Source organism: Bufo bufo, chromosome 2, assembly GCF_905171765.1.
Source record: "Bufo bufo chromosome 2, aBufBuf1.1, whole genome shotgun sequence".
Taxonomy (NCBI): Eukaryota; Metazoa; Chordata; class Amphibia; order Anura; family Bufonidae; genus Bufo; species Bufo bufo.
The window spans coordinates 724,876,181-724,901,335 of record NC_053390.1 but is presented as its reverse complement, the minus strand read 5'-3'; the positions used below and the strand labels follow the sequence as shown (position 1 = coordinate 724,901,335).

The 25,155-nt window shown below is 45.9% G+C and overlaps 1 protein-coding gene across 2 annotated transcripts; it reads left to right on the top strand.

Moving 5' to 3' along the window:
* The first annotated feature begins 1,538 nt into the window (after positions 1–1,538).
* On the top strand, positions 1,539–25,155 carry SRD5A3 (steroid 5 alpha-reductase 3). Of its 2 annotated transcripts, XR_005776385.1 has the most exons (7): positions 1,539–1,811; positions 7,669–7,820; positions 9,052–9,243; positions 10,902–11,030; positions 11,761–12,399; positions 13,744–13,753; positions 25,145–25,155. XR_005776385.1 is itself a non-coding variant. In XM_040418852.1 (5 exons), exons 1-5 carry the CDS (start codon positions 1,594–1,596, stop codon positions 12,018–12,020), a joined length of 951 nt encoding a protein of 316 aa, XP_040274786.1. In that variant the 5' UTR covers positions 1,539–1,593; the 3' UTR covers positions 12,021–12,528. The 2 variants fall into 2 exon arrangements, 1 of the variants encoding a protein (XP_040274786.1); XM_040418852.1 differs by lacking the exons at positions 13,744–13,753; positions 25,145–25,155 and having other exon boundaries at positions 11,761–12,528.

The window sequence follows — 25,155 nt, the reverse complement described above, 5'->3', positions numbered from 1 at the left end:
TGCTAACATACAGGTGATGCCCCGCATCGTATGCAGTTGAGTTCAGCCTGGTTCAAACAGGTTCTGGGCATGAGAACTGGCATTAAAGTGGACAAACTGACACTTTTCACTGATTTCAATAAGTAACTATTGTTTTTAAATGAATTTGGGCCACTGATCTCACACTGCCAGCCTACAGAGGGTGATGCCCTACATCATCATGTATTTGAGTTCTGGCCCGAACAGGTTCTTGGCACAAAAACTGGCATCAAAGTGGGCAATCAGACACATTTCACTGATTTGAATAAGTAACTGGTGTTTTTAAAGGGTTAAATTCATTCAGGCCACTGATCCCACACTGCCAACATACAGAGGGTGATGCCCTACATCATCAAATCAGTAAGGCCAAGTTCCCACTCGTTATTTAGATGAGTTACGGCTCATGCACACGACCGTATGCCCTCCGAGACATGCGGTCCGTGAGCGGGCCATACAGTATGTCCCGGATCAGCATACATCATGCGTACGGGAGCGCACAGCGTCATAGGTTACTATGATACTGTGCGCATCGGACCGCCCGCGGGGCTATTGTCCCACACTTATGTGATCTTGAGTGTGGGACAATAGCCCCGCGGGCGGCCCGATGCGCACAGCATCATAGTAACCTATGACGCTGTGCGCTCCCGTACGCACGATGTATGCCGATCCAGGACATATGGCCCGCATGTCTCGTAGGGCATACGGTCGTGTGCATGAGCCCGTATTGTGAGCCAAAACCAGTAGTGAAGCCTACTCAGATATCGTATAATGGAAAGATCTGCTCCTTTTCTGTGCTGTTCACCTGCATCTGGTTTTAGCTCACAATAACTGATGGAAATAACTGATCAAAAACCTGAAGTGTGAACTCTGCCCTAAAAGTGCCCATCTATCAGTCTGCTGCCAGCTCTTGTGCCAAAAACCTGGTTAGGCCAGCCTGTGTGTACTTCAATGATTATGATGTGGGGCATCCCCCTCTATATGTTTGCAGTAAGATCAAGGTCCCGAAATCATTTTACCCCTTAAAAAAATGTTACTTATTCAAATCATATGTACAGCGCCATGGAATGAATGGCACCTTAATAATAAATCAGTAAAACGTGTCCATTTGGCCAGTTCTTGTATCCAGAACCTGTCCGGACCTTCTGTATGTTCGCTGTTGGATATCCGTATCCTGAACTGATTTAACGCTTTAAAAACACCAGTTACCTCTTTAAATCAGTGACGTTTCCATCCGCCCACTTTGACGCCAGTTCTCATGCCCAGAACCTGTTTGGACCAGGCTGAACTCAGCCGCACACAATGAGATCACTGGCCCAAATTCATTTAACCCTTTCAATAATTTTTATGTGCCCACTTCTATTTTAACGCCCCTTTCAGGCTTTTTTTTTTTAATTACTGCCGATAAGGTCTTACAATTCATTAAAAAACGAAAACCCCAAATAATGTGAATGAAGAAACTGCAGACGTTCAGCCTCGTGTCCCTGTCTGCGCCCCCTGCAGGCTGCACTGTGTACACACGCACATAGACACACAGGAGGGGGAGGGGACGCGGGCGGATGTGTGGACACCCCTGCCATGTTGCTGCTGCTGCTGCCGCCCGGCCTCAGTGTGGTGGCCGGGTTCTGGCTGCTCCTGGACGTGGTCTTCCTGTCGGCGCTGTTCCTACACCTGCTCGGGGACTGCAGCAGCCGGCGCTCCGGCCTGTGCAGCGTCTTCCAGGATCTCGTCCGCTATGGAAAGACCAAGCTGGGCGGACGTCCTGCCTGGCTGAGCTGCTTCGACCTGCCCAAGAGGTAAACCCCCGCAGCACACTTGGTGTGCCCGGACCGACCAATCAGCTTGTGGCTTTCATCTCTGTAATGTGATTGGTCGCTTTAGTGGTCCACCTATCCTGGGGGCTCATTGTCCACGGGCGGGTCACGTGATGCTACAGTATCCACGCACGATGGGGGAGGGGATTCATTCAGTCTCTGCAGTGTGTGGCTAGCTGCCACAGTTGATATCCTGTGTGTACGTACAGGAGATTTAAAGGGATGGTGCACCTGTGAAGAGACACAAACTTACCTTCTCCCTGGATGTAAATTTCTATTTGACGACCCTCCAGCCAATCGATGGCCACAGTGGTGACCGGCTGGAGGGGCATCAAATAGACGTTTACGTCCTGGGAGCAGGTAAGTGTCTCTTCACAGGTCTGCGCAGCCCCTTTTGGCTACTTCCACATCTGCGTTTTTGCTGGATCCATCAGCGGATAAGCAAAAACGCCCCGGTCAATAATACAACTGTCTCCACCCGTTCAGAGCTGATCCGGTTGAATTATCTCCAACATGAACAAGACGGATCCGGCGCTAAAACGATTGTAAGTCAATGGGGGCCGGATCAGATTTCTTTCGTGTCCGAGAAAACAGATCCGTCTCCATTGACTTACATTGTGTTTCATGCCGGCTCCGTCTTGCACCGCATCCCATGACGCAGCCGTTTTGTGTCCGGCATGGGAACGGAACGTAATGTGTTCTGCTGCACTCCATTCCAGTTCATTCAGTTTTGAAAATGAATGGGGAGAAAACCGAAGCGTTTTGCTGTACGGTTTTCAGATCCTGTGACGGATCTCAAGACCATACAGCAAAACACAGATGTGAAAGTAGCCTTAGTACGCTTTACACTTCATCACAGAGAGTGATGGGGGACAAGAAGGGACCTACGCCAAAACGCGGAATGAAGTATAAGGCTACTTTCACACTAGCGGCACGGACCTCCGGCAGGCTGTTCCGTCAGGTGAACAGCCTGTCGGATCCGTCCTGCCGCTAGTGACCGTGTGTCCCCAGACTGCAGCTCCGTCCCCATTGACTATAATGGGGGCGGGGCGGAGTTCCGGTGGAGGCACGGCAGCGCACGACGAGAGGCTACCGGAATAAAACTACGACATGTCTGACATTTATTCCGGCAGCCGCGCGCTGCCGTGCCTCCGCCCCACCCCCATTATAGTCAATGGTGACGGAGCGGCAGTTCGGGGACACACGGTCACTAGCGGCAGGACGGATCAGACAGGCTGTTCACCTGATGGAACAGCCTGCCGGAGGTCCGTGCCGCTAGTGTGGAAGTATCCTAAGGCCTCTTTCACACGGGCGTTGCGGAAAAACGTGCGGGTGCGTTGCGGGAACACCCGCGATTTTTCCGCACGAGTGCAAAACATTGTAATGCGTTTTGCACTCGCGTGAGAAAAATCGTGCGTGTTTGGTACCCAAACCCGAACTTCTTCACAGAAGTTCGGGCTTGGGATCAGTGTTCTGTAAATAGTATTATTTTCCCTTATAACATGGTTATAAGGGAAAATAATAGCATTCTGAATACAGAATGCAAAGTAAAATAGCACTGGAGGGGTTAAAAAAAATAATAATAATAATTTAACTCACCTTAATCCACTTGCTCGCGTAGCCCGGCATCTCCTTGTGTCTCCTTTGTTGAAAGACCTGTGGTGAGCATTAACTATAGTTCAAGGACCTGGGATGACGTCATTCCGGTCATCACATGGTACGTCACATGATCTTTTACCATGGTGATTCACCATGGTAAAAGATCATGTGACGGACCATGTGATGACCGGAGTGACATCATCCCAGGTCCTTGAACTATAGTTAATGCTCACCACAGGTCTTTCAACAAAGGAGACACAAGGAGATGCCGGGCTACGCGAGCAAGTGGATTAAGGTGAGTTAAATTATTATTATTTTTTTAACCCCTCCAGTGCTATTTTACTTTGCATTCTGTATTCAGAATGCTATTATTTTCCCTTATAACCATGTTATAAGGGAAAATAATAATGATCGGGTCTCCATCCCGATCGTCTCCTAGCAACCGTGCGTGAAAATCGCACTGCATCCGCACTTGCTTGCGGATGCTTGCGATTTTCACGCAACCCCATTCATTTCTATGGGGCCTGCGTTACGTGAAAAACGCACAAAGAGGAGCATGCTGCGATTTTCACGCAACGCAAAAGTGATGCGTGAAAATCACCGCTCGTGTGAACAGCCCCATAGAAATGAATGGGTCGGTATTCAGTGCGGGTGCAATGCGTTCACCTCCCGCATCGCATCCGCGCGGAATACTCGCTCGTGTGAAAGGGGCCTAAGGCTTCATGCACACGAACGTCTGCCGGCCAGGCCTGTGCTGTGGACCGCAAATGCACGGGCACCGACCATAGGGCCGCCGCACATGGATGTGGACCCATTCACTTGAATGGGGTCTGTGATCCGCATGTGAGGGTCCGCACCACAAAAAAGGAGTGAATGCACTACTTTGCGGTGCGGAAGCATGGCCAGAAACCCCAAGGAAGCTTTCCGTAGTACTTCCGTGGGGTTCCAAGTCTCCGTTCCGCACCAACCTTCCAGATTGTGGACGTATTCAAGTGAAAACTAGGGGGGGGGGGGGGAAGGATACATTTTAGGTATCACCGCATCCGTATAGACCGGCTCTATAAACATATCACATGACCTAACCCCTCAGATGAACACCGTAAAAAATAAAAACTGTGCTAAATAAACCATTTTTTTGTCACCTTACATCACAAAAAGTACAACAGCAAGCGATCACAAAGGCGTTTGCCCACCAAAATAGTACCAATCTAACCGTCACCTCATCCCGCAAAAAAATGAGCCCCTACCTGAGACAATCGCCCAAAAAATAAAACAACTATGGCTCAGAATATGGAGACACTAAAACATAATTTTTTTTTGTTTTAAAAAAGCTGTTATTGTGTAAAACTTACATAAATAAAAAAAAAAGTATACATATTTGGTATCGCCGCGTTCGTATCGACCGGCTCTATAAAAATATCGCATGACCTAACCCCTCAGATAAACACATTAAAAAATGTAAAATAAAAACTGTGCTAAATAAACAATTTTTTGTCACCTTACATTACAAAAAGTGTAATAACAAGCGATCAAAAAGTCACACGCACCCCAAAATAGTGCCAATAAAACCGTCATCTCATCCCGCAAAAATCATACCCTACCCAAGGTAATCGCCCAAAAACTGAAAAAAATATGGCTCTCAGACTATGGAAACACTAAAACATGATTTTTTTGGCTTCAAAAAAGAAATCATTGTGTAAAACTTACATAAATTTAAAAAAAGCATACTAGGTATCGCCGCATCCGTTACAACCTGGTCTATAAAAATATTACATGATCTAACCTGTCAGATGAATGTTGTAAATAACAAAAAATAAAAACAGTGCCAAAACAGCTATTTCTTGTTATCTTGCCTCACAAAAAGTGTAATATAGAGCAACCAAAAATCATATGTACCCTAAACTAGTACCAACAATACTGCCACCCTATCCTGTAGTTTCTAAAATGGGACCACTTTTTTGGAGTTTCTACACTAGGGGTGCATCAGGGGGCTTCAAATGGGACATGGTGTCAAAAAAACCAGTCCAGCAAAATCTGCCTTCCAAAAACCGTATGGCATTCCTTTCCTTCTGCGCCCTGCCGTGTGCCCGTACAGTAGTTTACGACCACATATGGGGTGTTTCTGTAAACTACAGAATCCGGGCCATAAATATTGAGTTTGGTTTGGCTGTTAACCCTTGCTTTGTAACTGGAAAAAAATTATTAAAATGAAAAATCTGCCAAAAAAGTGAAATTTTGAAATTGTATCTCTACTTTCCATTAATTCTTGTGGAACACCTAAAGGGTTAACAACGTTTGTAAAATCAGTTTTGAATACCTTGAGGGGTGTAGTTTATAGAATGGGGTCATTTTTGGGTGGTTTCTATTATGTAAGCCTCGCAAAGTGACTTCAGACCTGAACTGGTCCCTAAAAATTGGGTTTTGAAAATTTCTGAAAAATTTCAAGATTTGCTTCTAAACTTCTAAGCTATGTAACATCCCCAAAAAATAAAATATCATTCCCAAAATAATCCAAACATGAAGTAGACATATGGGGAATGTAAAGTAATGACAATTATTGGAGGTATTACTATGTATTATGGAAGTAGAGAAATTGAAACTTGGAAATTTGCAAATCTTTCAAAATTTTTGGTAAATTAGGTATTTTTTATGCCAAAAAAGTAACTTTTTTTTACCTAATTTTAGCAGTGTCATGAAGTACAATATGTGACGAAAAAACTATCTCAGAACGGCCTGGATAAGTAAAAGCGTTTTAAAGTTATCAGCACTTAAAGTGACACTGGTCAGATTTGCAAAATCACCCCACTAAACATTTTATTTTTTATTTTTAGTTAGTTTTAATCCCTATACTGCGATTTTTGCATACATACTGTAATTAATAATTTCGGTTCAGTAGATTATGTTAAAAACGTATTTTTAAAATATGCAAATTACCTTGCTACCAGCAAGTAGGGCGGCTACTTGCTGGTAGCAGCCGCATCCTCCTATCCTTAAGACGCCCCCTCCACATGTTGATTGACAGGGCCAACGGACGGGATCGTCCTCTGGCTGGTCCTGTCTGCTATCAAGATCTCGCGCCTGCGCCGTAATGGTATTCAGTCGGCGCAGGCGCATTGAAAGGAGGACGCTCGCTCGGCCGCTCCATCCTCAATGCGCCTGCGCCGATGACGTCATCAAGTACACCCGGAAGAGAAGACGCCGGCATCGCTGGAAGGAGGCGGAGAGTCTGGTGACGTCGCTGGATGCTCGAATCAGGTAAGTATGTACGTAATAAGCATGCTGCCACAAAAACCACTAACGAAATGGGAATAATTAATTTTATAAAAATGACAGTTATTAACACTATACCACCAACGATTATTAATAATAAATCTCTTCCGGGTGTACCTGATGACATCATCGGCGCAGGCGCATTGAGGATGCAGCGGCCGAACGAGCGTCCTCCTCTCGGTGCGCCTGCGCCGACTGAATACCGTTACGGCGCAGGCGCGAGATCTTGATAGCAGACAGGACCAGCCAGAGGACAATCCCGTCCGTTGGCCCTGTCAATCAAAAGGCGTCTTTAGGATAGGAGGATGCGGCTGCTACCAGCAAGTAGCCGCCCTACTTGCTGGTAGCAAGGTAATTTGCATATTTTAAAAATACGTTTTTAACATAATCTACTGAACCGAAATGATTAATTACAGTATGTATGGATAAATCGCAGTATAGGGATTAAAACTAACCAAAAAAAAACTGTTTAGTGGGGTGACAGAAGCCCTTTAAGGTAAAATAGGGCTGAGTCCTTAAGGGGTTAAAGGAGTTCTCTAATTGCAGTGCAATAAAAGATTCCTATGTCATCATAAACTGTCTTATTCTCCCCTTGCTCATCCCCTGCCATTCTGACAGTGCCCGGGACCCTGTGCCATCCACTTACTGCTGACGTCCTGACTGGAAATGAATAGACAGTCAGGTCATCGCTGCGCCAGTGATCAGCTGAGCGGTATTCCCGCCCATTTCCTGCGGTATCGGGACGTCAGTAGCAAGTTGAACACAGAGGGGACACCCGCACCATCAAACCGACAGCAGTAGGGAATCAGTGAGGTGAGTAGGAGCTTGTTTATTGTTTTTTAACCATTTGATGGCCATGGGAGATCTTTTTTGTACTGGAATACCCCTGTAAATTCATATGCCATCTGAAGTCATAGATTTGTATCATTGCAAACTATTCCCCTAGTGAATAACTGAAGTTGCTTTACAGGTGGTTTTGGCATTTCTATCTTTTGTCTGTCATCTGGAATGGAGCATTGCTGGGACTTCTAGTGCGGTCATTGCTGCTAGGTGTCCGCTTACCACAATGGATTCAGCTGTTACTTAACTTTTTCCATAAGGAGTCCGAACAAAAGATATCAGGTGAGAGCACAGGAGTAAATGTCTCCTTCATAAACCCATCAGAATTGGGCATCGCAAGCAGAAAGACAGAGGCATTAATAGCGAATAGAGAACCAGCGCTTCTCCGCACAGAAGGGAAGAACATTGCAGAAATCTGAAATGTGTTCACCTGCTATAAAGCCGGTTTCATAAGGGATGTGTGGTCAAAAAGACACTGCGCAGTGAAAAAAAATGTACTGTACATGTGGTTGCAACACTAAAACCTCAGAGATGGGACATGCTGCAATACACCAGGGACTCTGGCTTTTTCTTTTCTTAAAAAGAATACGATTTTACTTAAAGGGGTTGTCTAGCCCCGAAGCTGACAAACTATGCGGTCCTAACCTGTGCCTGTTAAAAGGGGTTGTCTCACTGCATGATAAATTCCATTTGCTGAAGTAAGAACCTTCCCGCAGTCCTGCTGCTGCTCTATTCCTGGTTGCTTCAGGACCAGAAAACGGCTTGGCCCCATGACCAACGAGGCCACGATGGTCACTGGACCAAACTGCTTGTTGGTCCTGCAAGGACTGGAAGCTGCTGGTTATGTAGCAGTGGTAGGACCACAGTCAGGTAAGTGATGTCTTTTATGTTAAGGGCACAGATTTGGACCAGGGGTAAACCTCTTTAATAATTATTAAAGTTATTCAAAGCCGGTAGTGATTTCTTTTGATGCCCCCAAAAACCCTAAATTAAATATTAGACAGAGTCCTTGTGTGGAACCCAGCCTTAAAAGTGGTCATGTGAATACGGTTGCGGCTGCTGGTGCTTCTAGGTCCTGTATGGCCACTTACACATCTAGTGGAATTGCTGCTAAAAAATTCCACAAGAATACGCAAGGAAATCTGCAAAAGCAAATTCACACAAAATCATGTAGGTAGGATGTTTACATACAGAACTTCCTGTTTTCATCAGCTTCCTGATGGGTTTTCTAACCAGTCCCAGCATGCTTTGCTCTGTAAGGTTTCTCAGGGCTTGCTCCACCTGCCACACTGTCCCCTTTGCAGGAGTCACACCCCCTACACCTCCCCTCTTCATGATAGCTAGGTGGAGCAAGCCTGTGAAACATTACAGAGCAAAGCATGTTGGGTGTGGTTAGAAAACCCAGCAGGAAGCTGATGAAAACAGGAAGTTCTGCATGTAAACATCCTGCCAGAATGCAGTGATGCTAAGAATAGGGGAAGGAAATAAATACTGTGTGTTCTATGTATTGTAGATGGAGAACTTTCAACTCTTCTGGCTTTGTCCTTGCTATGGATACACAGTCTCAGACGGCTGCTTGAGTGTTTCTATGTGAGTGTCTACTCTGGTGGAGTCATCCATCTTGCTCAGTATTGTCTTGGCATTGGCTACTACCTACTGCTTGGGATAACTGTACTTGATCATGCACAACTGGATTTCAAAAAGGGTGAGTGTGAAAATCGCATTTGCACTTCTCTACCTCTGGTGTAAATGTTGAATTCTTAGAATGGAATTGAACAGGTTGGGATAAAGTATTAGGTCTGGGGGAGGTGGCAGTACAGAGTGATGTGAGAGGTGGGTTCAGATGCTCTCACCTTTCACTTCTATGGGAGTTGTCCTGTATGTAACTTCTGCAATTACAATAGAAGTGAATGAAGAGAGTCGCACACATTCGCGGCCACCTGTGCATCCTGATCTCAGATGTGCAACCCGCATTTATCAGACATTTATGGCATGTCCTGTGTGTATGCCATAAATGTCCTAGGTGGTTATACCCCCAAGGGTCCATTCACACGTCCGCAAAATGGGTCCACATCCATTCCGCAAATTTGCGGAACAGGTGCGGACCCATTCATTTTCAACGGGGCCGCAATGTGCTGTCCGCATCCGCACTTCCGTTCCGCAAAAAAAATAGAACATGTCCTATTCTTGTCCGCAATTGCGGACAAGAAAAGGCATTTTCTATGAGATTGCCGGCGATGTGCGTTCCGCAAAATGCAGAACACATTGCCGGTGTCCGTGTTTTGTAGATCCGCAAAACACATACGGACGTGTGAATGGACCCTAACACTCTGCAGAGCTGACGCTGCACCACATCTTTTGTGTCCACAAAGAACATCACACGTCCAGACATTGCTTTAGGGCTGTTTCAGATGAGCGTGTGTAGTCCGGAAATCAGGCTCCGCGTGTGAATGTGATCCTCTGTTCTGGACACTGCTTTTCTTGCAGGAGCGTAGGGCATTACAAGGATTTATAATGCAGTGTGCCTCTGCATGACCTTATTGCTACAGAATCATAGTGACAGTTTTATGTCAGTATGATCCTGAAGAAGAAAGGTCATGCAGAGGCACATAGCATTATAAATCAGTATAAGGCCTCTTGCACACGACCGTTCCGTTTTTTGCAGTCCGCAAACCGCGGATCCGCAAAAAACTGAAGCCGCCCGTGTGCCTTTTGCAATTTGCGGAACGGCCCATTGTAGAAATGCCTATTCTTGTCCGCAAAACGGACAAGAATAGGATATGCTATTTTATTTTTTTGTGGGGCCACGGAACTGATCAACGGATACGGACAGCACACGGAGTGCTGTCCGCATCTTTTGCGGCCCCATTGAAGTGAATGGGTCCGCACCCAAGCCACAAAAATTGCGGCTCGGATGCGGACCCGAAAAACGGTCGTGTGCATGAGGCCTAAGGCTACATGCACACGACCGCTCTGTGTTTTGTGGTCCGCAAATTGCGGATCCGCCAAAACATGGATGCCACCCATGTGGCTTCCGCAATTTGCAGAATGGAATGGGCCGCCCGTAATAGAAATGCCTATTCTTGTCTTGAAAAACGCAGAATATAGAACATGCTGCGTTTTTCACGCAACGCAGAACTGATGCGTGAAAAAAAATGCTCATGTACACAGACCCATTGAAATAAATGGGTCAGGATTCAGTGCGGGTGCTATGCATTCACGTCACACATCGCACCCGCGCGGAAAACTAGCTCGTGTGAAAGGGGCCTTATAGTATGTAGATGCAAAAATCATACATCTCTGTGCTAGTGACTGTACATGTTGCGGGCCCATGTAATACTGTTGGCTTGTCTTCTTTTTCAGTGACTGTTACAGAACTCCTGCTGCAGCTGCACTGGTACCACATTGTCGGGGGTCTGCTTTACATCTGGGCGTCATTGCACCAGAATAGGTGTCATGTTATTCTCGCTAATCTCAGGAGGGATAAATCTGGTAAGTAAATTACTGGATGCATTCTGTGGAAGGCTTCTCCACAAGTGTCCACTACTTGGTAGTAGAACAGCACAGCTTACTTTCAAGTTTGCTGCTAATACAGTCAGTTCTACAATGCCCCCAGCAAATGGCCATGGGGGATGAAAATCCAAAAATAAGCAGGAAACTGTGCAACAGTGAAAATGTATTTCTGTCCCACTGCAGTTATATTTCAGGATACACTCCTTTTAAAGGGCTTTCCAGTTCTTTAAAACAGATCGGCTGTCCTAAGGATCGAGGACTCAGACACATTCTTATTATTGGTGAGGGCCCCAGTGGTTGGATCTTCAACAGGATGGGGATGAGTTCTTATGGTGCGAGAGCCCCTTTAAAAAAAATGCTGGTCTAGGGTGCACCATGCCTATTAATAATTCTGGTTGATCTCGGGAGGTCTGTGTGCCAGAAAATAAAATGTACGTTAGCGAGGAGCCAGCGTAGATTTTCGGTGTAATGTACACTAGCTTTCTGGCGCAAGTGTTGTTAAATTGGTGCATAGGTCCCGCCTGCACACTTTTTAGAAATGTCGGACATTTTTGCACAAAAAGTGACTTATGCAAAAAAAAAAAAACTGGTGTAGAGCATTCATAAACTTCCACTATTGCCTTGTAGTTTGGCTATCGGGAGGAGATGTACCTATTATACAGTAGATCTGATGCAACAGCTAGAGAGACTTTTTTCTTTTCTCTTACAGGTAAAATTGTCACCATGAAGCACGTGATGCCATCTGGAGACTGGTTTGAGAGAGTGTCCTGCCCACACTATTTTGCTGAGTTCTTGATTTACATTTCTATCGCATTCCTCTTTGGACTGACGCATTGGACATGGTGGCTGCTGGTTTTATTTGTTTTATTTAACCAGTCGTTGGCTGCTATTTTATGCCATGAATTTTACCATCAGAAATTTGATTCATACCCTGCTCGCAGAAAAGCATTGATACCGTTTGTGTTCTAAGGAGCACTGGATATGGCATGCCTATGTACATATCGCCTCTCCTGACATGTCTGCTTTAGTAACTGCTTGTGTTCCGCATTAAATTACAATCCTGGAGCATCTTTTCTTTTTCCTAGGAATTTATGAATACATTGACTACTGGGTGTCACCTTTTGGGGTGGTGTGACTGTGTAGGGACACTCCCCCGAGTGGTAACACCCAGTTTTCCAGTTTGTTCATACATTGCTAGGAGGAGTAACAGAGAAATGGCACAACGCAAAGCTACGAGAGGGGATGATTCAGAATTGCTATTTTATGGGAAATTCAAATATTTAGTAAAACAGACACGTCAGATGTCAGGAGAGCTTTTTCACAGGGCGATCAGGTAGGATAGTAAAACGTCACCTGCTATATATGTGTATGAAAATCATTGACTGTAAAGCCTGTCTTTTTTATTACTTTTGTACTGCAGTTCTCTAAAAGTCACCAATAAAAGTGCAGCGATGCATGACTCAAAACAGAACCAAAAATGACTAAAGTATATCCCTGGACATTATGTCTGACAGCTGAAAGCAAATTTAGATGACAAAAGGTACAATATCCTAATGTCTATGAGAGTGCTTCTGGCATAAAATACCCATTTCCTCATATTTTTCATTCATATATCCCCTCTCGGTGCTGCTGCTAATTTGTGGTCCTTCCCCCTCTGGCAGCTGACAGTATAGTTCTTTTTTACTTCCCCTACAGAAGGAGTCTTCTCTAGAGATGAGTGAATCAATTTGTAAGAATCGATTAATCTCATCAAGCAGAGTTCTGCACTTGCAACGGAGTGTCCCCAAAGCTGAGAATGGTCCCCCCCCCCTGCCACTTGATCAACAGGAACAGACATCTCGCACCTGCGATGCTGCTTCGAGAAGAGGTGCAAGCGCAGAGGCTCTGCTTCCATTTTCGGAGCAGCGACTGTTCATGCTCCGCTACCCTCTGCTTCACCAGCAAAGAAGAGCCTCTGCGCTTGCATGCTACTTGTAACAGTGGTGTAGCCCCAAGATTGTCAGAGCCAGACGACATTTCTGGCCCGGTCAGTCAAGTGGCAGGAAGAGCGTCCTCAGCTTCGGGGTCACCATGTCTCAGTTGCAGATGAGACAAATCGATTCTTACAAATCGACTCGCTCATCTCTAGTCTTCTCAGCTATACTGCCATGCTACTGACAAGCAGGGTAGAAGGTGCTTTCTGATAGCCGCTTTGTAGTGAACAGAAGATCACTAAGCAGAGAATTAGGGCTACATGGCAACACTGGTCGTGGCCAGGATCGCCGAGTAGCGGTGATCCCATAGAAATGAATGGGATCACAGCTTGAGTTGCCAAAAATCCAGCAGTGTTGGATTTTTTTTTTTCGCGACTTGCACTGCGAGATTGAGATTTTCTTAAACCTCATCCACTTTGCTGAAACTGTAAGCGCAGAAGAGTCTCAACATGCCATCCTGCCACTGAAAATCCGCAGCATTTATGCTAAATATAGCCATACCCTAATATTCATTGCGATGACCCCTTTACCTTTTTCTCTCATACTTCTGTCCGCTTGAGAGTTGTAAACACTAAGAAAAGATGTTAATGTTTCTATAGATGCAATTCTTGTAAAAGCTTGATACATAAGTTTTCTGAAACTGTTATTTTGATGGCCTCAGGATAGGCCATAAATATCTGATGAGTGGGGATCCAATACCCCGCACTCCCACTGATCAGCTATTCTGCTGTAGCTTCTGTGCCAGAACTACACAGCGCTGTCCATTGTGTAGTGGATAGAGCTGGATTGCTTCTATTCACCTGAATGGGAGCAATACCACACGCCCACTAACAATGCAGGCCAGTATACAGTGCAGTCTTCATTAGTTAAATAATAGGTAGCTGTGGGCTAATTGGCCAAAAGGTACTCAACAGCAGCTCGGCTGCTCCCCGAACACCCCATGACCGTGCGATGTTGTCATATTCTAAGGTGATGGGCCAAGATGAAAATGAGAGGGATAACATCTTTATGCAAATGTTGGCCCTTCTAATAAATAGGGTGGCATCTTCAGAAGGGCTGAGCAGGTAATGGGATAAGCTTCTAGTGTCCTAGCTCTAGAGACACACATCTGTGCCATGAGACAGTCTTCAACATGGAGAGCAAGAGGGCGGTGAAGGCCATTGAAGATCCATAAAATCAGCCAAAACGGGAGCTTTTCCCCACTCCTCCACAACGGCACTTCCTGGAGGGTACCACCCTCTTCCGGGACAGGAAAACAACGAAGATCAACGTATAAAAGCCCCCTTCCCTTTACCTTCACCAGATGTTTTCCTGTCCCTCAAAAGGCAGGTGGAGATCGGCTTTTGGTAAGTTGTCCCGGTTTTTCCAGAGGGCTCCTGCAAGGGGAAGGATCCCGGAGCATTGCGATACTGCTCCTCCTTCCCCTATGGCCTTAGTCCAGCGTGTGCTGGCTGCCCCAGGCTCCCCGCTATAGAAGAGGGCTATGTGTTGGGTATTCAGTGGCTGGTAGGCGTTCCCAGGCAGGGAGCACCCCGAACCTACTTCCGGCTGCGCTGCGCTGGAACGCAGCGCTGGAGTGACGTCATCACGCCTACCCGGCAGTCTTCAGACGGCATATTTAAAGTGAATATCGACGTCCTATCAGACATCAGCGTGCTAAGAAGGAAGAAACAGCACCACAATATATGCCCCTGAAGAAACTGAGTCTGCAAAAAAGATCACTGATGCCCCTAGGCCCTCCAGCCCGGTAAGCCTCCTCCCTGAGGATATTTATTTTTCCAAATTCACCCTATATGTGCACATGGTGTTATGTCTTATCTTCTGGGTAACGGCTCTCCTATCTAAAAAATACATACAGCTCTGACTCTCCACCCTCATGTTTTTTTTTAGGGGAGAGATAGTCTAAGATCATCTAAAGAACCATCACAGAAGAGAAAATGTCAAATATGCAAAAAAATATCCGCTGCCACGAAAAAATCTCTTTGCCCAAAGTCTGAGATCCTTAATTAACCACTTCAGCCCCCAGTGCTTAAACACCCTGAAAGACCAGGCCACTTTTTACACTTCTGACCTACACTACTTTCACCGTTTATTGCTCGGTCATGCAACTTAACACCCAAATGAATTTTACCTCCTTTTCTTCTCACTAATAGAGCTTTCATTTGGTGGTATTTCATTGCTGCTGACATTTTTACTTTTTTTGTTATTAATCGAAATTTAACGATTTTTTTGCAAAAAAATGACATTTTTCACTTTCAGTTGTAAAATTTTGCAAAAAAAACGAGATCCATATAGAAATTTTGCTCTAAATTTATAGTTCTACATGTCTTTGATAAAAAAAAAATGTTTGGGTAAAAAAAAAATGGTTTGGGTAAAAGTTATAGCGTTTACAAACTATGGTACAAAAATGTGAATTTCCGCTTTTTGAAGCAGCTCTGACTTTCTGAGCACCTGTCATGTTTCCTGAGGTTCTACAATGGCCAGACAGTACAAACACCCCACAAATGACCCCATTTCGGAAAGTACACACCCTAAGGTATTCGCTGATGGGCATAGTGAGTTCCTAGAATTTTTTATTTTTTGTCACAAGTTAGTGGAAAATGATGATTTATTTATTTTTTTTTTTTTTTCATACAAAGTCTCATATTCCACTAACTTGTGACAAAAAATAAAAACTTCCATGAACTCACTATGCCCATCAGCGAATACCTTGGGGTCTCTTCTTTCCAAAATGGGGTCACTTGTGGGGTAGTTATACTGCCCTGGCATTCTAGGGGCCCAAATGTGTGGTAAGGAGTTTGAAATCAAATTCAGTAAAAAATGACCTATGAAATCCAAAAGGTGCTCTTTGGAATGTGGGCCCCTTTGCCCACCTAGGCTGCAAAAAAGTGTCACACATCTGGTATCCCCGTACTCAGGAGAAGTTGAGGAATGTGTTTTGGGGTGTCTTTTTACATATACCCATGCTGGGTGAGATAAATATCTTGGTCAAATGCCAACTTTGTATAAAAAAATGGGAAAAGTTGTCTTTTGCCAAGATATTTCTCTCACCCAGCATGGGTATATGTAAAATGACACCCCAAAACACATTCCCCACCTTCTCCTGAGTACGGAGATACCAGATGTGTGACACTTTTTTGCAGCCTAGGTGGGCAAAGGGGCCCATATTCCAAAGAGCACCTTTCGGATTTGACAGGTCATTTTTTTCAGAATTTGATTTCAAACTCCTTACCACACATTTGGGCCCCTAGAATGCCAGGGCAGTATAACTACCCCACAAGTGACCCCATTTTGGAAAGAAGAGACCCCAAGGTATTCGCTGATGGGCATAGTGAGTTCATGGAAATTTTTATTTTTTGTCACAAGTTAGTGGAATATGAGACTTTGTATGAAAAAAAAAAAAAAAAAAAAAATCATCATTTTCCACTAACTTGTGACAAAAAATAAAAAATTCTAGGAACTTGCCATGCCCCTCACGGAATACCTTGGGGTGTCTTCTTTCCAAAATGGGGTCACTTGTGGGGTAGTTATACTGCCCTGGCATTTTCCAGGGGCCCTAATGTCTGGTAAGTAGGTAAATGACCTGTGAAATCCGAAAGGTGCTCTTTGGAATGTGGGCCCCTTTGCCCACCTAGGCTGCAAAAAAGTGTCACACATCTGGTATCTCCGTACTCAGGAGAAGGTGGGGAATGTGTTTTGGGGTGTCATTTTACATATGCCCATGCTGGGTGAGAGAAATATATTGGCAAAAGACAACTTTTCCCATTTTTTTTATACAAAGTTGGCATTTGACCAAGATATTTATCTCACCCAGCATGGGTATATGTAAAATGACACCCCAAAACATATTCCCCAACTTCTGCTGAATACGGAGATACCACATATGTGACACTTTTTTGCAGCCTAGGTGGGCAAAGGTGCCCAAATTCCTTTTAGGATGGCATTTTTAGACATTTGGATACCAGACTTTGGGGGCCCCTAAAATGCCAGGGCAGTATAAATACCCCACATGTGACCCCATTTTGGAAAGAAGACACCCCAAGGTATTCAATGAGGGGCATGGCGAGTTCATTGAAAAAAAAAATTTTGGCACAAGTTAGCGGAAATAGATTTTTTTTGATTTTGTTCTCACAAAGTCTCCCTTTCCGCTAACTTGGGACAAAAATTTCAATCTTTCATGGACTCAATATGCCCCTCAGCGAATACCTTGGGGTGTCTTCTTTCCAAAATGGTGTTATTTGTGGGGTGTTTGTACTGCCCCGGCATTTGAGGGTCTCCGCAATCATTACATGTATGCCCAGCATTAGGGGTTTCTGCTATTCTCCTTATATTGAGCATACGGGTAATGAGATTTTTTTTTTCCGTTCAGCCTCTGGGCTGAAAGAAAAAAATGAACGGCACAGATTTCTTCATTCGCATCGATCAATGTGGATGAAAAAATCTCTGCCAAAAAAAGAAAAAGGAGGGGAAAGGCGTCTGCCAGGACATAGGAGCTCCGCCCAACATCCATACCCACTTCAGCTCGTATGCCCTGGCAAACCAGATTTCTCCATTCACATCAATCGATGTGGATGAATAAATCATTGCCGGGATTTTTTTTTTTATATATACAAAGTGTTTGCCAAAGTATATGAACACCGCCACCTCCTCAGCTCATATGCCTCGGCAAACGTATCTTTTACTGCAGAGGAGAAATCTCATCTTGCAGCGCCGCATACACCGACTTGCGTGTAATCTGACAGCAGCGCAATGCTTCTGTCCGAATGCACATCAGTGCTGCAGCTAGTCGATCGGTTGGTCCACCTGAAAGGTAAAAAAAACAAAACAAAAAAGAAAAAACCAGGCCGCAAAGCAATAACTTTATTAACTGTTGAACAGAACATAGAAACTTTTTTTAAACTTTTTTAACTGAACATTTAACTTTTTTACTTACCGGTATTTTTTTTTTTGTTTAGTTTTTTTTTACCTTTTATAGAACAAACCTCTCCTTCCCCATGGGACAATGTGCAAAGCGCAAATCGCCCAAAGATGTGGCGAAGTACGTTATGCACTTTATCCCAGGTGAAAGGAGAGGTTTGCAGCAGCTGTGAGTGAATGGGCCCTAATAGCCCTGTGTGCCTGTCCTGGTGAGATGTGATCCCTATGCTAGGTGTACCTGTGTGTGGTACTTCCGGAAACACTCTCCATAGCATAGGGCAGGGTGGTCAGCACAGTCAGGACAGAAATAGCGGGTGTCACGCCTTATTCCACTCCTGCTACAGACACGACATCTTTTTCGGGGTGACGGTTGGGTTGAGGTACCAGGAACGACACTGGGGAAATGTCGCTCGTGTAGACGGCTAACTACACTGGTGGATGGGGCCACGGAACCTCCTGGGTAAAGGAGGTTCTCGATGATCTCTTCCTGGAATTTGAGGAAGGATCCTGTTCTCCCAGCCTTACTGTAGAGAACAAAACTATTGTAGAGCGCCAATTGAATTAAATATACAGACACCTTCTTATACCAGCGTCTGGTTCTGCGGGAAACTAAATACGGAGACAACATCTGGTCATTGAAGTCCACCCCTCCCATGAGCGCATTATAGTCGTGGACACAGAGGGGCTTTTCAATGACACGGGTTGCTCGCTCAATTTGGATTGTCGTGTCTGCGTGAATGGAGGAGAGCATGTAAACGTCACGCTTGTCTCTCCATTTCACCGCGAGCAGTTCTTCGTTACACAAGGCAGCCCTCTGCCCCCTTGCAAGACGGGTGGTTACAAGCCGTTGGGGGAAGCCCACGCGACTAGTTCGCGCGGTGCCACAGGCGCAAATCCGTTCTATAAACAAATGCCTAAAGAGGGCCACACTTGTGTAGAAATTGTCCACATAAAGATGGTACCCCTTGCCGAATAAGGGTGACACCAAGTCCCAGACTGTCTTCCCACTGCTCCCCAGGTAGTCAGGGCAACCGACCGGCTCCAGGGTCTGATCTTTTCCCTCATAGATCCGAAATTTGTGGGTATAGCCTGTGGCCCTTTCACAGGGCTTATACAATTTGACCCCATACCGGGCACGCTTGCTTGGGATGTATTGTTTGAAGCCAAGGCGCCCGGTAAAATGTATTAGGGACTCGTCTACGCAGATGTTTTGCTCAGGGGTATACAAATCTGCAAATTTCAGGTTGAAATGGTCTATGAGGGGCCGAATTTTGTGGAGCCGGTCAAAAGCAGGGTGGCCTCTGGGACGGGAGGTGGTATTGTCGCTAAAATGCAGAAAACGTAGGATGGTCTCAAATCGTGTCCTGGACATAGCAGCAGAGAACATGGGCATGTGATGAATTGGGTGCGTTGACCAATATGACCGCAATTCATGCTTTTTTGTCAGGCCCATGTTGAGGAGAAGGCCCAAAAAAAATGTTAAGTTCGGAAACTTGGACTGGTTTCCACCGGAAAGGCTGGGCATAATAGCTTCCCGGGTTAGCGGTTATAAATTGTGTGGCATACTGGTTGGTCTCTGCCACGACTAAGTCCAAGAGCTCCGCAGTCAAGAACAGCTCAAAAAATCCCAGGGCCGAACCGATTTGAGCCGTCTCAACCCGAACTCCAGACTGGGCGGTGAAAGGGGGAACTACTGGTGCGGCTGAAGTTGGTGACTGCCAATCAGGATTTGCCAGCACCTCAGGGACTCTAGGGGCTCTACGGGCCTGTCTTTGCGGTGGCTGCGACGGGGTAACTATTGCACGTGCCACCGTACCAGCTTCAACTGCCCTTCTGGTGCTCGCTACTTCACCATGTTGTACGGCAGTGCTGGTACTAGGTCCAGGAAGGGCTGCGCTGCTGGTGTATGCCTCACCACGTGATCCGGCAGCGACAGCCCCACTCTGCTGCTCTTGAAGCGGATCCTGCGTAACCTGTGGTCTAGCGACATGGGGCCGGGTACGCCTGGTGCTGCCAGGGACCTCCACCTCCTCGTCCGAACTTTGGGTCAGAGAGCCACTGCTTTCCACAGGTTCATATTCTGACCCGCTAGATTCGTCAGATGAGGGTTCCCACTCCTCATCCGACTGGGTCAGAATCCTGTAGGCCTCTTCAGAAGAATACCCCCTGTTTGACATTTTGGACTACTAAATTTAGGGGTATTCCCTGAGACTACCCAAGAAAAAAAGCAAACCTGTCTTACAAAGGGGAGGCTAGCGAAGTACCGGAGGCTGCTGCGGTTGATAAAAAATATCAAAACTGATTTTTTTATTACCGCAGTGCGTGTAAAATGAATGTGCAGTGATCAAAAAATATATATTTTTTGTCACTGCGGTGGGGCGAGCGTGGGTGAACGCACGTGTGGGCGACCGATCAGGCCTGATCGGGCAAACACTGCGTTTTGGGTGGAGGGCAAACTAAAGTGACACTAATACTATTATAGATCTGACCGTGATCAGTTTTGATCACTTACAGATACTATAAAAGTACAAATGCTGATTAGCGATACGCTAAACAGCGAATAAAAGTGACTGCGGTGCGGTGGGGTGGGCGCTAACTGACGCTAACTACCTAACCAAGGGGCCTAAACTATCCCTAAAACCTAACAGCCAATACCAGTGAAAAAAAAAAAGTGACAGTTTACACTGATCACTTTTTTTCCTTTCACTAGTGATTGACAGGGGCGATCAAAGGGGTGATCAAAGGGTTAATTGGGGTGCAGGTGGGTGATCTGGGGCTAAGGTGTAGTGTTGGTGCTACTCACAGTTCAGTCTGCTCCTGTGCTGGATCCAACCGACGAAAAGGACCAGCACAGGAGCAGACAAGCCATATAACAGATCATATTTACTAATATGATCTGTTATATGACTTTGGATTGGATTTTTTGAAAATCGCCAGCCTGCCAGCCAATGATCGTTGCTGGCAGGCTGGTGACGAAATACTTCTTTTAATTTTGCCGGCCCGCGATGCGCATGCGCGGGCCGGCTTTGAGCGAAATCTCGCGTCTCGCGAGATGACTCGTATATGCGTGACTCTGCGCAGCGCTGCCACCTCCGGAACGCAATCCTGCGTTAGGCGGTCCGGAGGTGGTTAAAGAGATTGGGGCAGCTATCGACGCGAGACTAGTGGCAGTCTCTCCTAAGCCATCCACCTCCAGAACGGTTCCTTCTGTGACTGAAGAACAGGGATCTGATCTGGATGAACAAGAGGCTTCTTCAGATACAGATTCTAGTGTATCTGAGGGCTCTTCAGGTCGCCCTTTGTGTTCCAGTGAGGAGACTGAAAGCACTTAAAGGGAACCTGTCACCGGGATTTTGTGTATAGAGCTGAGGACATGGGTTGCTAGATGGCCGCTAGCACATCCGCAATACCCAGTCCCCATAGCTCTGTGTGCTTTTATTGTGTAAAAAAAAAAAATATTATGATTGATACATATGCAAATTAATCAGGGACATGACTCATCTCAGGTTAATTTGCATATGTATCAAATCGGTTTTTTTACACAATAAAAGCACACAGGGCTATGGGGACTGGGTATTGTGGATGTGCGAGTGGGCATCTAGCAACCCATGTCCTCAGCTCTATACCCAAAATCCAGATGACAGGTTCCCTTTAAGGGAGACAATAAATTTGAAAGAATTGAAAGAACCTTTGACTGTCCAGGATCAGATGTTCCTAGGACTAGGGGGAAAAAAAGAAACGGGTCTTCCCGGTTCACTGCAATATAATTTTTTTTATCTTGAACGAATGGAAGGATCCAGAAAAGAGACAGGCAGCATCTAGAATGTTCAAAAGGAAGTATCCCTTTGCTGAGGAGGATTCAAGCTCTTGGGATAAAGCCAAGCTAAAATTTCTAAAAAGGTCAGCATTACCCTTTGAAGACTTAAAAATCCTTAAAGGATAACTGTCACATCCCGCCTGCCCTCACTAGCCAGTAACAATAGCCCCCCAAAAGTGTCAGTAACCAGAGCCCTCCCCCCTCTAAAGGGTTAATCTCCTGCAGCACAAAGGGGTCCTCTTACCACATGTTGCTTTCATTTATACACTGAGCAGATGGCAGATCTCCCTTCCCTGTTGTGCGCTGCTTCAACTCTGCATCCTCCAGCTCTGCTGAGTGAGGGATCGTCTGCCAAGCGAAGGGACAGGGAGAAGTGCACACAGCCCAGGCACTGTTATCTGCTGCTGGGGAGGACCTGGCTTTAATCATTTACTTACAGTCCCTGGCTGTCAGTAATCTGACCTTGCACGCAGCCTGCTTCTGCATCCTCTGTCCTTCAACAAATAGACGGACCATTAATCACCACAATCCAAAACTCAAAAATAAATAAATACGACAGTTATACTTTAAGGATCCTATGGATTAAAAGTGCGAATCCCTGCTTAAGAAGTCTTAAGAATCTTCTATGGCTACATTACGTCCAGGCATCTCAGCTACTTATACAGCGAGAACTCTGTCATTATGGCTGACGCAATTAGAAGAGCATATTCAGTCGGACACTCAAGAGAGGACATTCTAGGCCCCATCCCGGTCCTGAAACAAGCTTCCAACGGTTTGCCCGGCGGTCGTTTTGCGGTGAACTTTGCTCGTTCGCGGTTCGCCGAACAGGCGAACATATGGCGATGTCCGCCGGCGCCATATTCTTTTGCATTGTGCAGAACTTTGACCTATGACACATCCATCAGGTGGGACAGGACAGCCAATTGAGACGTTTCAGCACATGAACACACCCCCTACATTATGAATAAACCAGATCTGGCTGCCATTTTACATTCAGTCTTTTGCCAGAGTAGGGAGAGGTTGCATTGTGGAGCAGGGACAGGCTGTTAGGGACACCAAACGCTAGCTAATAGGGCCACAAAAGTCCTTTTAAGGACTGGTATAGGTGTGCTATCGATAGGTGTGACATACTGAGGGATGTGATATACTTATAATATACTTTCTAACATAGAAAGTATATTATAGTGCATTTGTATTTTGCAGAAATTGTGTCAGAGGGATAAACACTATTCTACTGAGATACCGCAGCTATACAAGGGACAAACACTATTGGAACAGCTAATTGCAACTGGTGTGATATACCAGTTGCTTCCCCCCCCCCAAAAAAAACTGATTGAGGCAGGGGTGTGAAATACCTAAAATATAATTTCTATATAGTGCATTTGTATTGTGCAGCAGTTGTGTGCGGTTCTGCTGCGATACCGCAGCTATACAGAGGGACAAACGCTATTGGAACAACTAATGGCAACTGGTGTGATATAACTGTTGCCCCCAAAAAAAAACTGAGATAAGGGGTTTGATATATCTGCTTCCAGCAAATAATCATTAAGGGGTTCTATATACCTGTGGTCAGTGTATATCACCACAGGATGCAGAGCCCCCTCCAGAAGGTATCTCCATTCTTCCAAGGCCATCTTGATAGCCAGCAGCTCTCTATCGCCAATGGAATAGGCGGTAGCACCTGTGCCCTCCCAGGGTACGACTCTCCCGGCCTCCACAACGTTCACCCAGTGTGCCGTCAGGGAAATGTAGCATCCCTGGCCAAAAGCAACTGTCCATGTGTCAGTCATTAAGTGGACCTTCCCAATAACTGCGTTGGTCAGGGCACGGGTGATGTTATGGGACACATGCTTGTGTAAGGCTGGGACTGCACACCGTGAAAAATATTGGCGGCTGGGGACAGAGTACTGCGGGACAGCTGCCGCCATCAGGCTGCGGAAAGCCTCAGTAAGCCTAAATGGCAACATTTCCAGGGCCAGCAATTTGGAAATGTGCGCATTTAGTGCTATGGCCTATGGGTGGGTGGCTGGGTATTTGCTCTTGTGTTCAAATGCCTGGGGTAAGGACATTTGGATGCTGCGCTGGGACACGGAAGTGGATGTGGTCGCTGATGGTGCTTGCGAAGGTCCAGGTGCAGGGCGGCAGGCATCCGGGCCTGCGCCTTTAACAGGGGATTGGCCAGCACGTAACACAGGGGAAGAGTGGTGTGACCCACAGACACAGATTGTGGACCCAGACGTTCGTCCCACTTATTACAGTGCTTGGATGCCATGTGGTGGATCATTCTGGTGGTGGGGAGGTTGCTAGTGTTCATGCCCGGCTAACTTTCGTATGGCACAGGTTGCAAACTACTATTCTTTTGTCTTCCTCACTTTCCTCAAAAAACGCAATACTGCGGACCATCTACCCCTTGGCAAAGGAGATTTCTTCAAGGGGTTGCTCCGTAGAACAGTTGTGGGCCTGTTTGGTGTGGCCCGCCTTCTCCCTTTTGGCACCCCACTGCCTCTTCCAGCCTGTTGCGGTGCTGCAGATCCTTCTACCTACGTACTGCTGTCCTCGCTCAGCTTTCGACCTTCCCAGGTTGGGTCAGTGACCTCATCGTCCACCACCTCCTCTTCCACTATCTCACTCTGATCATCCTCCTGATTTGTTGACCTAACCACATCCTCAGTGATTGACAAGTGTGTCTCATTCTCTTCATCAACCTCTTGAGACAGTAATTGAGGTTGACTCATTGGCAACTGTGTCTCATGATCATCCACCTCATTAAACACTAATTGCCGTTCCCCAACGTCATGTTCTTGTGTCTGTAGATGCTCAAGAAGTTGGGAATCAGGGCACAAGTTCTCATGTCCCTCTTCAAGCGTGCTTGGAGAGAGGGCTAAATCAAGTAATGGCGATGAAAAGAGGTCCTCGGAATATCTGAGTGTGGGATCACTTGTTTGGCTAGACTGTAAATGGTGGGAGGAAGGAGGATCAGGGTGAGGATTGTGTTGACCAGACTCGTGGCTACTGAGACTGGACTTGGAGGTGCTTAACTGACTGGAAGCATTATCTGTTGCAATCCAACCGACCACCTGGTCGTACTGGTCTGACTTCAAGAGTGGTGTCCTGTGCTGCCCTGCAAACTGGGACATGAAGCTAGGTATGGTATCTTGGATGATTGTTTTCTTGGCAGCAGGCACAGTTTCTCTGCACCCAGGGCCACAGATCAGCATCGTGGCCACTTCCCCGTCCCTTACTGCTCACCTTCTTCATTTTAAATGTGATATATGCTTGAAAGTATGTCACACGTACAGTAGCGTAGGATTTGGAAGTGTATGTGCAAAAAAATTTTTACAAAGGTATTTGTGATGAGGAAACGTTATACAGGACAGGTACCACAGGTAATGTCACA

Excerpts from the sequence above, each read along its gene's own strand:
- SRD5A3 (XM_040418852.1), top strand. The coding sequence starts at position 1,594 with ATGTTGCTGCTGCTGCTGCCGCCCGGCCTCAGTGTGGTGGCCGGGTTC. Across the intron at positions 7,821-9,051 it reads GTCCGAACAAAAGATATCAG|ATGGAGAACTTTCAACTCTT; the intron begins GTGAGAGCACAG and ends TATGTATTGTAG. Across the intron at positions 11,031-11,760 it reads TCTCAGGAGGGATAAATCTG|GTAAAATTGTCACCATGAAG; the intron begins GTAAGTAAATTA and ends TTTCTCTTACAG.